The 12,054-nt window shown below is 37.9% G+C and overlaps 1 protein-coding gene across 4 annotated transcripts in view; it reads right to left on the reverse strand.

Moving 5' to 3' along the window:
* Window positions 1-6,842, reverse strand: part of LOC147224994 (putative E3 ubiquitin-protein ligase HERC3) — a 9,351-nt gene extending 2,509 nt beyond the window's left edge. Inside the window, exons 1-20 of one of the 4 annotated variants that reach the window (XM_086163260.1) lie at window positions 6,607-6,788; window positions 5,880-6,000; window positions 5,686-5,762; window positions 4,993-5,214; window positions 4,769-4,860; window positions 4,544-4,674; window positions 4,185-4,330; window positions 3,991-4,091; window positions 3,798-3,913; window positions 3,639-3,698; window positions 3,226-3,331; window positions 2,874-3,060; window positions 2,360-2,508; window positions 2,139-2,255; window positions 1,939-2,037; window positions 1,128-1,295; window positions 891-1,031; window positions 638-801; window positions 455-521; window positions 262-332 (exon numbers count right to left, since the gene is read on the reverse strand). In XM_086163260.1, coding sequence (XP_086019386.1) covers window positions 262-332; window positions 455-521; window positions 638-801; window positions 891-1,031; window positions 1,128-1,295; window positions 1,939-2,037; window positions 2,139-2,255; window positions 2,360-2,508; window positions 2,874-3,060; window positions 3,226-3,331; window positions 3,639-3,698; window positions 3,798-3,913; window positions 3,991-4,091; window positions 4,185-4,330; window positions 4,544-4,674; window positions 4,769-4,860; window positions 4,993-5,214; window positions 5,686-5,762; window positions 5,880-6,000; window positions 6,607-6,787 — 2,516 coding nt within the window. In that variant the 5' untranslated portion in view covers window position 6,788. Of the gene's footprint in view, window positions 1-261; window positions 333-454; window positions 522-637; window positions 802-890; window positions 1,032-1,127; window positions 1,296-1,938; window positions 2,038-2,138; window positions 2,256-2,359; window positions 2,509-2,873; window positions 3,061-3,225; window positions 3,332-3,638; window positions 3,699-3,797; window positions 3,914-3,990; window positions 4,092-4,184; window positions 4,331-4,543; window positions 4,675-4,768; window positions 4,861-4,992; window positions 5,215-5,685; window positions 5,763-5,879; window positions 6,001-6,606 lie in introns of all 4 variants that reach the window. The other 3 variants (XM_086163259.1, XR_015107376.1, XM_086163261.1) reach the window with 3 other exon arrangements.
* Between the last annotated feature and the right edge of the window lie 5,212 nt (window positions 6,843-12,054).

The following is a 12,054-nucleotide window of genomic DNA, read 5'->3' on the forward strand; positions in this document are numbered from 1 at the left end:
CCTGCTGGTGGGATCAGCTTTGTTTGCATAGATGATTACTTTGGATGAGTGACAAACATAATTACCATCAAACAAGAGGCTGTTTGATTCATAAAACCGGGGCTGACATGTTTATTGGTAATATAGCAATCTTTGATTTTAAATTGTCATTTTACATGCATTTCAGAGGTCACATTTTATTATTTCACAGCCCGCATATAGGTATGTACTGTGTGTACTAGGAATATTTTGACAGAAGAATGAAAACTGTCAAGCTCTTACTTATTTTGACTAGTCAATAGCTTTTCAGGATTGTCAGGATCGAGGTCAACAGTTGTCCCATCCCAATTGATCTGTTGACCAAAAAAAATTAGGGACATGATCCAATCACAATTTCAGAACCATAACCATTTAAATGATATAAAGAAGCCAAAATGAATTTAACTTTTGTTCGGTTATTAAAAAAAAAACCTACCACAAAATCCATGTCTAGGTGTGCGATGTTGTCATCTGTGTATTCTTCCAGTATGCATTGCAAAGTCCTTAAAAAGTCAAGAAATCACATTTTAACTCATAAATCTCTATACTACTTGCAGTACGAATAAAATTCTGAAACTGAATTGGATCTTTGATCTGATTAATACACATCTCCACTTACTTCCCAGTGGACGGATTGAATTCTATCATGTCCTCTAATGAAGGTTTTATATCCAGGAGCTTCTTGAAAAGAACCAGCGGGAAGGGTAGATGAATGATGCATTGGTTGTAGAAAGCCAATCCACACAAAACTCCGAAGAGGAAGTATTTGTTGTTGGGTGAGGCCTGTCATTCATTAAATGGCAATTACAATCACAGATTTAGATATTGCTCGAAATTTTGAAAGAAAATCCACTAGATTTAAAAAGTATTACATTGGAGGGGAACCAAGCCAGTGTTTTGGTGTCATTAAAAATGAACATCTCAGATCCGTCCGACACCATCTCGTGAAAAACTTGGTGAAAAAGATCTTTTGTGTTAACTTGATCCACTTCAGGGTTACCATCAAAATAGACCTACAAGAAAAAATGGTGTAAAAGTAATCATATGTGAATCAATACCTTTGCTGCCTTATTTAGTTTAGGGTGAAGAAATCAAGGCAAAATATTTACCACAAGTGGCTTCTTGTATTGAGCATGATTTATAGCAGCCAGTTGTTGAAAAGTGTCTTTCAGAACTGAGGCTGTCGTCACATCCAGTGTGAGAGTGAAGATATTAGGCATCCAAGGGTGGACCATTTGCATGCCATAGGTCCGCATGATGGACATTATTACAGCTTGCTAAAATTCGAATAATGGAAAAAACACATTTTGATTTCAGCTTTTTGTTTTTGTAACTGGTATAACCATATACTCCTACATATAGACCTGGGGCCCAAATTCTGCTCAGTTGTTCAGGCCCATTACCATGCAAACCATTTGCCCACTCAGCTCCCTATGAACCCACCAGGAGCTCTATCAAGTTTTAGCCAAATTAATTTCTTGAGCTCTTTAAATATGTATTTATTTTCACAACACATTTCTGACCTGATGAGCACTTTCATTGTCAAACAAATTAAATAGTAAAAGGAATAAAAAACATGTACAATCTTAACTCTTTGTTGCTACTTGCTTCTATTCCATCAATTTTTACATCACTTGCACTATACTTTTCACTTCTAATTGTTACACTGTATTTGTGTGGTAAATAACATCAAAGTTTTACAACTATGCCAATTGGATTTTAAGTTATACAGCATATTACTAGTCCTTCTGCACTGGTAGTTAACTGGCCAACTCAAGATAACTTTGCATGATTAGTAGGACTGTCCAAAGCTCATCGAGTGCATGCACAGGTTTGACCGCCTCTGTCATTATTCACAGACTAAACCAGACAAGACCTCTCGTGCATGTGATGCGAGGCACTGCTCAAAGCTGCTCTTACCTTGCAGACAAATGAATAGACGTCAAAGATGTACTTCTTTGTTCCAAGATCCATCACAAATGGAAATTCATTAAGGATAGGAGGTTGAGAAGAAAAATTCTAAAGGGAAGAAAAAAAGACACTGATTTAAATCAACCAGCACAAAAAGCCCACATCAAAAATCTTAAGTTTACCATGAATGGATGAAAATGTTTCTTTACCCTGCCTTGTGACCATGTGTACCATAGTGACACCTCTTCATGAAGAAATGTTTTGTCAAATGACAAACAAAAATCACTTTCTTGGATTCTTCTTGCTCCTGCAATCCTGTTATTAACCTGTAGTACAATTTTTTTTTTGTTAATCAGCAGGTAAGTTGGCAATCTTGCTTTTCCGCTTGTGACAATCAATTACCTACACAAAGACAGACACCGATACATACGTTGTAAAACCACTGGAGCACCAGCAGCAGGTTTCTGACTCCAGTATTGCGGGGAGTAGGCACAGTGGAGACCACCAGTGAGAAAGCCTGCTTCCACACTCCAATGTGCTTAACCTTGTGGGACAATGGGAGTGAAGACCACCAGTTCTCTTTGGAAAATCACATGGAAAAGTCAATGCTTCAGCACTGAGCTGAAGTATTAAGTAGTGACGCCCCAAATCATCTGACCCCAATATTACTGCTGCTGGTGGCGGTGGCCTACTTTGGGATAAAGATTTTCCATTTCATATTTTAATGATGAAGATCACCATTGTAAACTTAAAAGAAGTGCTTAACAACATTTACTTATGATATCTTTCAACATCAATAAAAAGGAATTGATAGGAAAAAAAAAAAGAAAAATCAAACACTAAGTCTTACTATTGGGTAATTGGGTAATAATAACAATATCTGCAACCACATAAAAAAATTTGAATTTTGAATAAGAAAGTTATACTGAGGATGGGTACAATACCTATGACTTCCAGGTTGTGAGTAGGCAGTCTCAGTAGGGCGGCAGAAATGGCCTCAGCCAGCTTTGTTGTCTTCTCAGCATTAATTGCACAAAGGAGCTCAATGAGAAGAAGGTAAATCCTCAGGCCTTCCACTCCCAGCGGGTGAGGATCAAGACTGTGAAGCAAATGCATCACAGCAGCCTCGACCTGTGAGTTAAAAGAAATGTTAACTAATTAATATATATTATAGAGAAAATGTGATTATTTGTCTCCTCAAGTGATGGATGGGTTCACATCGGGCCAGGGTTTGGAAATCATGATTAATTCAACAATATTCAATATTCTTTACCTGCATCTCAGAGAGTTACGTACCTCTGCCGAAACATTCTCGTTCCTCATCAGGGTTTTAAAAGCTTTGCTCGCATTAAACAAGTTCAAGCCGGAGTATGTTGTGGATGTTTGGAAATGTTTGTCGCCTCTGTAACACAAAAAACAGCTTATGTTCACACTTTTGTGAGAGGTAAACTTCAAACATCACAAGAACATAAACAAAATTCCCCTTCAATGAGGAGGCCTCCTAGGTAGTTCTGCATGTCCTGCTTCTATAAACAACACTAAAAATTAAAATAAAGGGCATTTATAGTTGATAATGATTCATATAGTTTATAATGATTTTATAAATGTTTACAAATTTTACTGTGTTACTAGACTTTCCAGTCTATAGTGCCATTATCATCCCACCCAGATTTCCTTTTAGCTTTATTTATGGGATGGTGTAAGTTTACCTTCGTTCAAGGAAGCTCCAATTTACACAAGAAAAGCGTGAAAACATCCGGTGTATTCCACTGTGGGATAAATGTCTTGTTACTCATGTGTGCTTGAAAAATATTGCTGATTGTGAAAAATTGCAGTCAGTACTATTTATTCAACTGCCTGCTACTCACTCCTTTGTTTTTTTCCATGACTTTGAGTCATATTTAGAAGGCAATTTGGCAACCAAATCTTCAAGACATGGTGTTATATCATTGATGGTCTGACCGGTTGATCCCTCATGAATCTCCTGTTGAAGACAGCCGTGTGATGAACATGTTGCTTTACTGACCTACCATGACAAATAATCAGTTTGGTATTTCTTACCATCCTTCTGGTCTGACTGTGTGTTGCTGTTGCTTCTTCATTCAACCAAACTGTCGCAAAAGAACTGTTATCTCCTGCGTAGATGCTTCTTATTTGGGCTGCTTCATCGAGATACGGAAGACGATCAAAAAATCATGTTCCTTTCAACAACTTAATCAATATAACAACTTCTGATGGAAATTCAATGTTGCTACCTTGTGACAGTTCTTGTGGCAGTTCAACAGGAAGTGGCACTGAACAGTGACTTTCCTCACTGTGTCCCAGCTGTCCCTGCTGTCCCTGCTGTCCACATCCAAAAGAGTAAACCCTCTTGGAGTCCGTCAAGACTAATGTGTGATTTCTGAGTGGAATATGGATGAAAAATTATTTAGAATCATCATTGATTCATTAGAAACAATCTGATCTACTATTTTATTTTTGTTTTCATTTCAGCAGCTTCCAGACATTACATTATATCATTATGAATTGAAATCGAGGATTTTAAAACATGCGGTCAAAAAAACAACTGGGCTGAGATTGTCATGGTTTTAATAGAAAAAGTTATATACTGTACCTTCCACATGCAATCTTGATGACCTTTGCCCCCCAGAGCTCTGCTACGAAACGAGGATGTAGCTCATCTCTGAATGAGCTGTGACCAAGCTGTCCATACTGACCGGAGCCAAATGTTAACACAGCACCATCCTAAGGAAGCAGATAGGCAGTGGGATCATTGGTGTCTATCTCATACATGAAAAGCAAATGTTGTGTTCATGACAGGCCATGTAATGCTATTAACCTTTGTCAGGGTGGCAGTGTGGCTCTGTCCACAGGAAATCTGAATGATCTTCTTCATGTTCAGGTAATGAACAAGGGTTGGTGTGTGTCTGTCTGTGAAAAGAATGGCAAATTGCCAGTGAAAGTTAATAAAGATATAAGAGAATAAAAAAAATTTAAAAAAATTACTTTCTTTAGTCCTTTCTCTTTTGTGACTTGTGCTGAACAGAATAGTCACTGCTGTACCTATCGTGTCTCCAAGTCCTAGCTGTCCACTGTTGTTGCTTCCCCAGCTGAAAACACTCCCAGAGATAGAGAGGGCAAAACTCTGGTCGCCCCCTGCAGCGACCTGGACCACGGGGATGGATGACAGACACCGGAGTTGTTGTGGCGAATTGGTGCCGGATTTCCCTTTTCCAAGACCCAGCTGACCTCTGGAGTCCTGACCCCATGTGTATACCTGACCATCTGCAAGGGAGAGCAACAGTGATCCATATTACATTTTACATCAAATGCAGGTATTCACTCATGGAATCCTATACAATTCAGAACAGATGGACTTGAATACAGAACACACAAAGCAACTAACAAACATTAAAACTCAAATGCAAATGAAACCAAAACTACAAGTTTTTTGGCATTAATTCAACAAAAACAATTGCATGAACAAATCTATGCAAAAACGATTTATTTGAGCCATACGTTTTACAAAAAAATTCAATATGAATCCTTTTAAGTGCATAAAAGATGTATGACCTCCTCAATTACTTAAAGATAATTCTATTGATAGAAGCGGCTACATTATTGCAATCATTCATTAAGAATAATACTAAACATTGTGGGCCATTTACTAAAATGATACTATTTACTATCCCTATGTCATGTAATTTTTTTTCTTTTTTCTTTATTTTATCTTGGGTTTTGTGAATGTTATCCTACATGTAGTTACAGCAAGTGAATGCTGGCTTCCACAGGCAACCTGGCCAACTGGGATGTCTGACAAAACCGCCAGCGGCCTGACAGAGAGAAGCAAAGAAACGTTACGTTCAGATTTCTGTAATTCAAGCAATTTAAGTGTAGAATTGTTTAACACAAGAATGTGTACATTCTTGTGTACATTGCAATAGTGTTACCTGGCAGCGAAAGGACTGCTGGTTGTGTCCACATAGAGGATAGAGCCCCTGTCAGAGAGCAAGGTGACTACATCATCCCCACATCTCACTGTCTGGATCTTCTCTTCACATTTCACAAACCCTGCAAAGTCATTTTCAGAGGATTTTTAGCAATGAAGGGAATGTTGGTTTCATCAGGTCTGACAGATAAACATACTCATCAGCTAATCTTTTATTTGAATAAACAAACAACACAACCAAACATCACTACTCTCTGTCCGTCTCAGGCGCCCTCTCCCTTTTTATCCCAACCAGTCGAGACAGAAGGCCCCCCATATTGACCTTGGATCTGTCCAAGGTTTCTACCTGTTTCCTCACCACTGTAATTGCCTACTTGCTCTTGGGTAAATCATTTTTAAGAGCAGGTCCAGACCTGCTCTACATGGAAAGTGTCATGAGACAACTGTGCGATGATTCGGCACCTATAAGTAAAATCTAACTTAGAGTAGACTGCTACATCAACAACAACAATACATTAATAAAATAAATAATATAATAATACTAGTATTATTAATACTAATAATATTATTGATGATTTTGAAAATAATAGCATAACGGCAAAACAACAAAAGCGTAACAACAACAACAACAACAATAATAATAATAATAAAACAAAACAAAAACATAATAATAATAATAATAATAATAATAATAATAATAATAATAATAATAATAACAAATACATTACTTCGTTTCCCTCTGGCTACCCCTCCGTCTTTCCTCTTGTTGGTGCGAGTGATAAACGCATTTCCGTTACTTTTGAGAAAAGCAGTCACATTACGACCGGCTGAAAAATCGGTCATTTGGAAATTTAAATCCAGAGTATGTTTTCCCCCGGCAGCTGTGCCGTGCTCTCCCCACGAAAACATCCTGCCCGAGTGCCTGAACAGAAACCGAGAGCCCGTTTCTATACGAGTCGGAACGGAAAACGAAACTTAGCCGGGTGACGACAACAAGTCCCTGAAACGAATCCGAAACTAGCTTAGCTTTAACCTAGCGTGTGACTGACAGCTGTCAAACATATCTTTTACCAACAAAGTTGTCATACACCAGTTAAACAGTGCGGTGCTTAATGTCATTTTCAATTCTTTTTTTTAATCCATTTATTCTATGAAAAAAACTCTCAGGGGTAGAATTTACACAGATTTTGTCGTCTAAATTCTAGCTCGATTGAGTCTACTTCAGGAGCCTGAGCACAGTATTTTCATACCGTTGTTATCGAAGTACTGTGGGCTATAGGAGTTGAACATGAACGCAACATAATATATCCTTTTCAGGCAATGACATTATATAACCACAGGGGTGCAGTATAGCCATAAGATGCTGCCAAAAATCTAATGTGAGTATCGACTGGCATTTAAATGGCCTGTAGGATATTCGAATACAAATAAAAACTGTTTTTGAAAAATAATGTACATATCAGATAGGATGTATATGTGTGATAATATCCTTGCTTTCATAAATCCACAGAGAGTCAGAAAATGCAGTGACATGTTTCTTTAGGAAAAAAAAAGTTTTGCGGTACTGCATACGCTGTTTTCCCAGGTATTGAGGTCTTTAAAAGAGTAATCTCCTTGGTCTTTGCTCATTTTCTACCCGTGTTGAATGGTGTCACTGTTCCCTTTCTTTGCTTATACACAGGAATAAACAAATCAAACAAGTTTGAAGCATCAAGGACGAATAAAGCCATGTCAGTTTGCATTGGTGAGTTAAATGTCAGATCAATTTGACCTCTGAAGCTGCGGAAGTGACCCATTAAAGTGAAACCTTCTCCCTGTTACAGTCGTCCACATTTCCAGTGACCAGCTGACCAGAGTGTTCTTGTCTAGTTACTGTCATGCCTCAATATGGCCTTGACTCGACAGAACAAGATGCATCACATTCACAAAACATAAACATGGCATCACATTATTTCCAGTGTTAAGACAGAACTGCGGTTGAAAGTTTAGTGCAGGACATATAAAACAGAATATTTCCAGAAATGCAGTAATACACTGAAGTGTGTTATATTACATTCATTATTGTATACATTTATTTTATGCCAATAATAATAATAACAATAACAGCATTATTCATAGTGCATTTATTGTTATCATTATTAGTATTGCTATTAGTATTATCGTCATCCTCATCATTATTATCATTAACTACAATAACAACAATAATAATGCATTTTTATTATCATTATTACTATTATGTATTTCAAACTATTTCTACAACTCTACAACGACTATTACAAATCAACAAAACGACATGATGAACAAAATAATCATGGTAATAATATAATAATTATAATCATTATCATTATTATTCTCGTTTTTATTGTCATTGTTGTTGGTGGTGGTAGTAGTAGTGACGCTTTTGTGCACCCTTTTCTCAGCAAACGAAACACACAGCAGATCAACACAAACCCTCTGTCGCCCTCTTCTGGACCTCTTGCAAAGTAGCAATATGAACAGTTCTGGGCGTGACAACCAGTTAATGGGGCTTTTCTCACTTTCAAGTACAACTAGAATGACTACACAAAACCACTTGTAGAACCTTATAGTCCACCTCCTTCTTCCAGTCGCTGGTGTGGAGATGGAAGATTATGTTATACACCAGCATCAGAAAGCACATCTTAAAACTGGAAGCGAGACATTCACTTGATGTCTAAAAACATTTTTATTCATGTTACAAGAAAAAAAAATTCATGGCCTTAACTTCAGAAACAGGGATGTTGCTACTTTCCCCCTTGTTGTTTTCTTGACTTAACTAATGAGGATAATGCTATAATACTTCTTCATTGAATCTACAACCAGAAACGGTTAAAACTAAACTCCACGAATTGGATGAGTATTAGAAGGTAAAAATGCAGAAGAAGAGAAAGAGAAGAGCTGTAAGGGTCTGCCCAACTCTCAAAATTTGTTTGAATATTACAAAAATATATTACAAATGGCCATATTCCTCTGCTTTATTTTCTGTTTACTCAGCACTTGCCCTCAACTCTGCTGATCACTTTCTTTTTGGCTGAACTCATGTTTGATGGTTCATCCTACTCTGACTTTTTGACAGTAAGGGAAGGAATGCAGCCTCTTGAGAAACCTCCAGCGCTATGCATGTGTGTGTGTGTGTGTGTGTGTGTGTGTGTGTTTCAAGGGAAAAAGTTGTGCTGAGCTGTACCAGGACCTAAACACGCACAGGATTGTCTCCATGTCTCTCGCTGATTGCAGAACATCATGACCGAAGCCCCCCGCCCCCATCCCCTTGTTGAATTTATTTTTACTTCTTTCCCATTTCTTTTCTCACTCATGTTCTGGTCTTTTCTCCTTTTTTATATTCGTGCTCTCCCTGGTACCACACACAACTTCCTCCATCATGTTTACTTTATAGCATTGGCATTATAAGTATAGCTTCAGGCGTGAGCTTAATCATGCATCATTTTCATAAAAAAAAAAAAAAAACGTATATGAAGGAATATGACGAATAAAAGAATTGCCACTGGTGAATGGACGTTCTCAAATATCCAGTGTTCTGCTAAAACTCTCGCAACTGAAAGAGACACGTCAAATGCACTTACTCTCTCACAAAATTTGGATTTCTAGACTCACTTGATCACCTATAAAAACAAAAAAATATATTCCTAACCATATATTCTTTTATAATGAATACTGGGTGGGTTTGGCAGCAGGGTTGTGCAGTTGGTAACATTTCCACCACACAGCAAGTCAATGACTTTCTTTTATTTTTACATTCATGCAAGATGTTTTTTGCTGCAAAGCTCAATCTGAATTTTTAATTTATTTTTATTTTGTTTTGCTTTTTCAAACCCAAAATCTCAAACCAGATGAATACTTATTATACTAATGGCTCCATGTAGTGCTTCATCACAGTTTGACAGAACTGCAGAAAGTCAAACTTACATAAGTGCTGTCTGTCCTTGAGCATTTTTCAATGTCAGACTCTGGGAAAATGGAGAGAACAGTGCAGCTCCCCCAAAAATAACTGCATTTCAGTTTTTCTAGATACTAAATGTCCTGTCTTGCTGATCTGCTTTCCCTCCGTTTTTTGAGAAATTAAACAATAATCCCTCACTTCTATCTAATGAGCTTCCCCTCATACCCCATCTATTCTTTAAACCTCTAGAATACTCGCTCTGTTTCTTCAATCTGAAACCTCAGTTTCCTTTTGTGTTAACAGATAGATAGATAGATGGATAGATAGATAGATAGATAGATAGATAGATAGATAGATAGATAGATAGATAGATAGATAGATAGATAGATAGATAGATAGATAGATAGATAGATAGATAGATAGATAGATAGATAGATAGATAGATAGATAGATAGATAGATAGATAGATAGATAGACACTATATCAAAAGTCAAAAGTATTCACTCATCTGCCTTGACTCGCCTATGAACTTCAGTCACATCCTAATAATAAATAATAATACATACGATTTGTATAGCGCTTTTCAAGGTACACAAAGACGCTAATCCATAGGAATCAATGTGAAGTCAGTCCACCCTTTGCACCTAGAACAGCTTCAACTCTTCTGGGAAGGCTGACCACAAGGTTCAGAATTGTGTTTATGGGAATTTTTGACAATTCTTCCAAAAGCGCATTGTGAGGTCACACAATGATGTTGGACCAGAAGACCTGGCTCTCAGTCTCTGCTCTAATTCATCCCAAAGGTGTTCTATCTGGTTGAGGTCAGGACTGGCCAATCATGTTCATCCACACCAGACTATGTCATCCATGTCTTTATGGACCTCGCTTTGTGCACTGATGCAAAGTCATGTTGGAAACGGAAGGGATCAGCTCCAAACTGTTCCCACAAAGTTGGGAGCGTGGAATTGTCCAAAATGTCTTGATATGCTGAAGCTTTCAGAGTTCCTTTCACTGGAACTAAGGGCCCAAGCCCAGCTCCTGAAAAACATCCCCACACCATAATCTCCCCACCACCAAACTTCACACTTGGTACAAAGCAGTCAGACAAGCACCGTTCTTCTGGCAACCGCCAAACCCAGACTCGTCCATCAGATTGGCAGTTGGAGAAGCACGATTCATCATTTCAGAGAATGCATCTCCACTGCTCTAGAGTCCAGTGGCAGCGTGCTTTACACCACTGAATCTGACACTTTGCACTTGGTGATGCGTGGCTTGGATGCAGCTGCTCGGCCACGGAAACCCATTCTATGAAGCTCTCGGCGCACTGTTCCTGAGCTGATCTGAAGGCCACAGTTTGGAGGCCTGTAGCAATTGACAAAGTTGGCGAACCCTTCGCAATATGCGCCTCAGCATCCGCTGACCCAGCTGCGTCACTTTATGTGGCCTATCACTTCATGGCTGTGTCGCTGTTGTTCCCAAACTCTTCCATCTTCTTATAATACAGCTGACAGTTGACTGTGGAATATTTAGGACTGAGGAAATGTCATGACTGTATTTGTTGCACAGATGACATCCTATCACAGTTCCATGCTTGAATTCACTGAGCTCCTCAGAGCGACCCATTCTTTCTTGGAAGTGATTGGAATACCTGATTCTGATTATTTGGATGGGTGAACAAATACTTTTGGCCATATAATGTATATACGTATTGCATTAATAGGAGGTTTTCAGATTCAGATTCAAACCTCAGAAATATATATATATATGTGTGTATATATATACATACACACACAAACATATATATATAATTGTATGTACAGTGTATAAATACTTTTGGCCGTATAGCGTATATACTGTACGTGTTATATAAATAGGATGTTTTTAGATTCAAATTCAAATCTCAGAAATACACACACACACACACACACACACACACACACATATATATATATGTGAATATATACATATATAGATATATAGATATATGCACAGACACAGTCAAACGGGACAATGAAAGGATAATAATTATATTATATATTCATGTATGTGTGTTTAATTTATATACATATGCATAAATTCAATTAAGCTATAACTTCAAAATATCAAAAGTGTTTGCATTATCAGGGCCACTCTCTTGAGTCTTTGAGCGACTCAGGAGGTTTATGATTTGAATCTGAAAACCTCCCACAACACCAGATAATCAGGGCGGAACATCAGTGCTGTCCCAATTCGTCAGGAGGTGGGGGGGGTCCTGCAGTGG

The sequence above is a fragment of the Fistularia commersonii genome, chromosome 17 (genome assembly GCF_037954325.1).
Source record: "Fistularia commersonii isolate RoL2024-O1a breed Wild chromosome 17, RoL_Fcom_v1.0, whole genome shotgun sequence".
NCBI classification, from domain to species: Eukaryota; Metazoa; Chordata; class Actinopteri; order Syngnathiformes; family Fistulariidae; genus Fistularia; species Fistularia commersonii.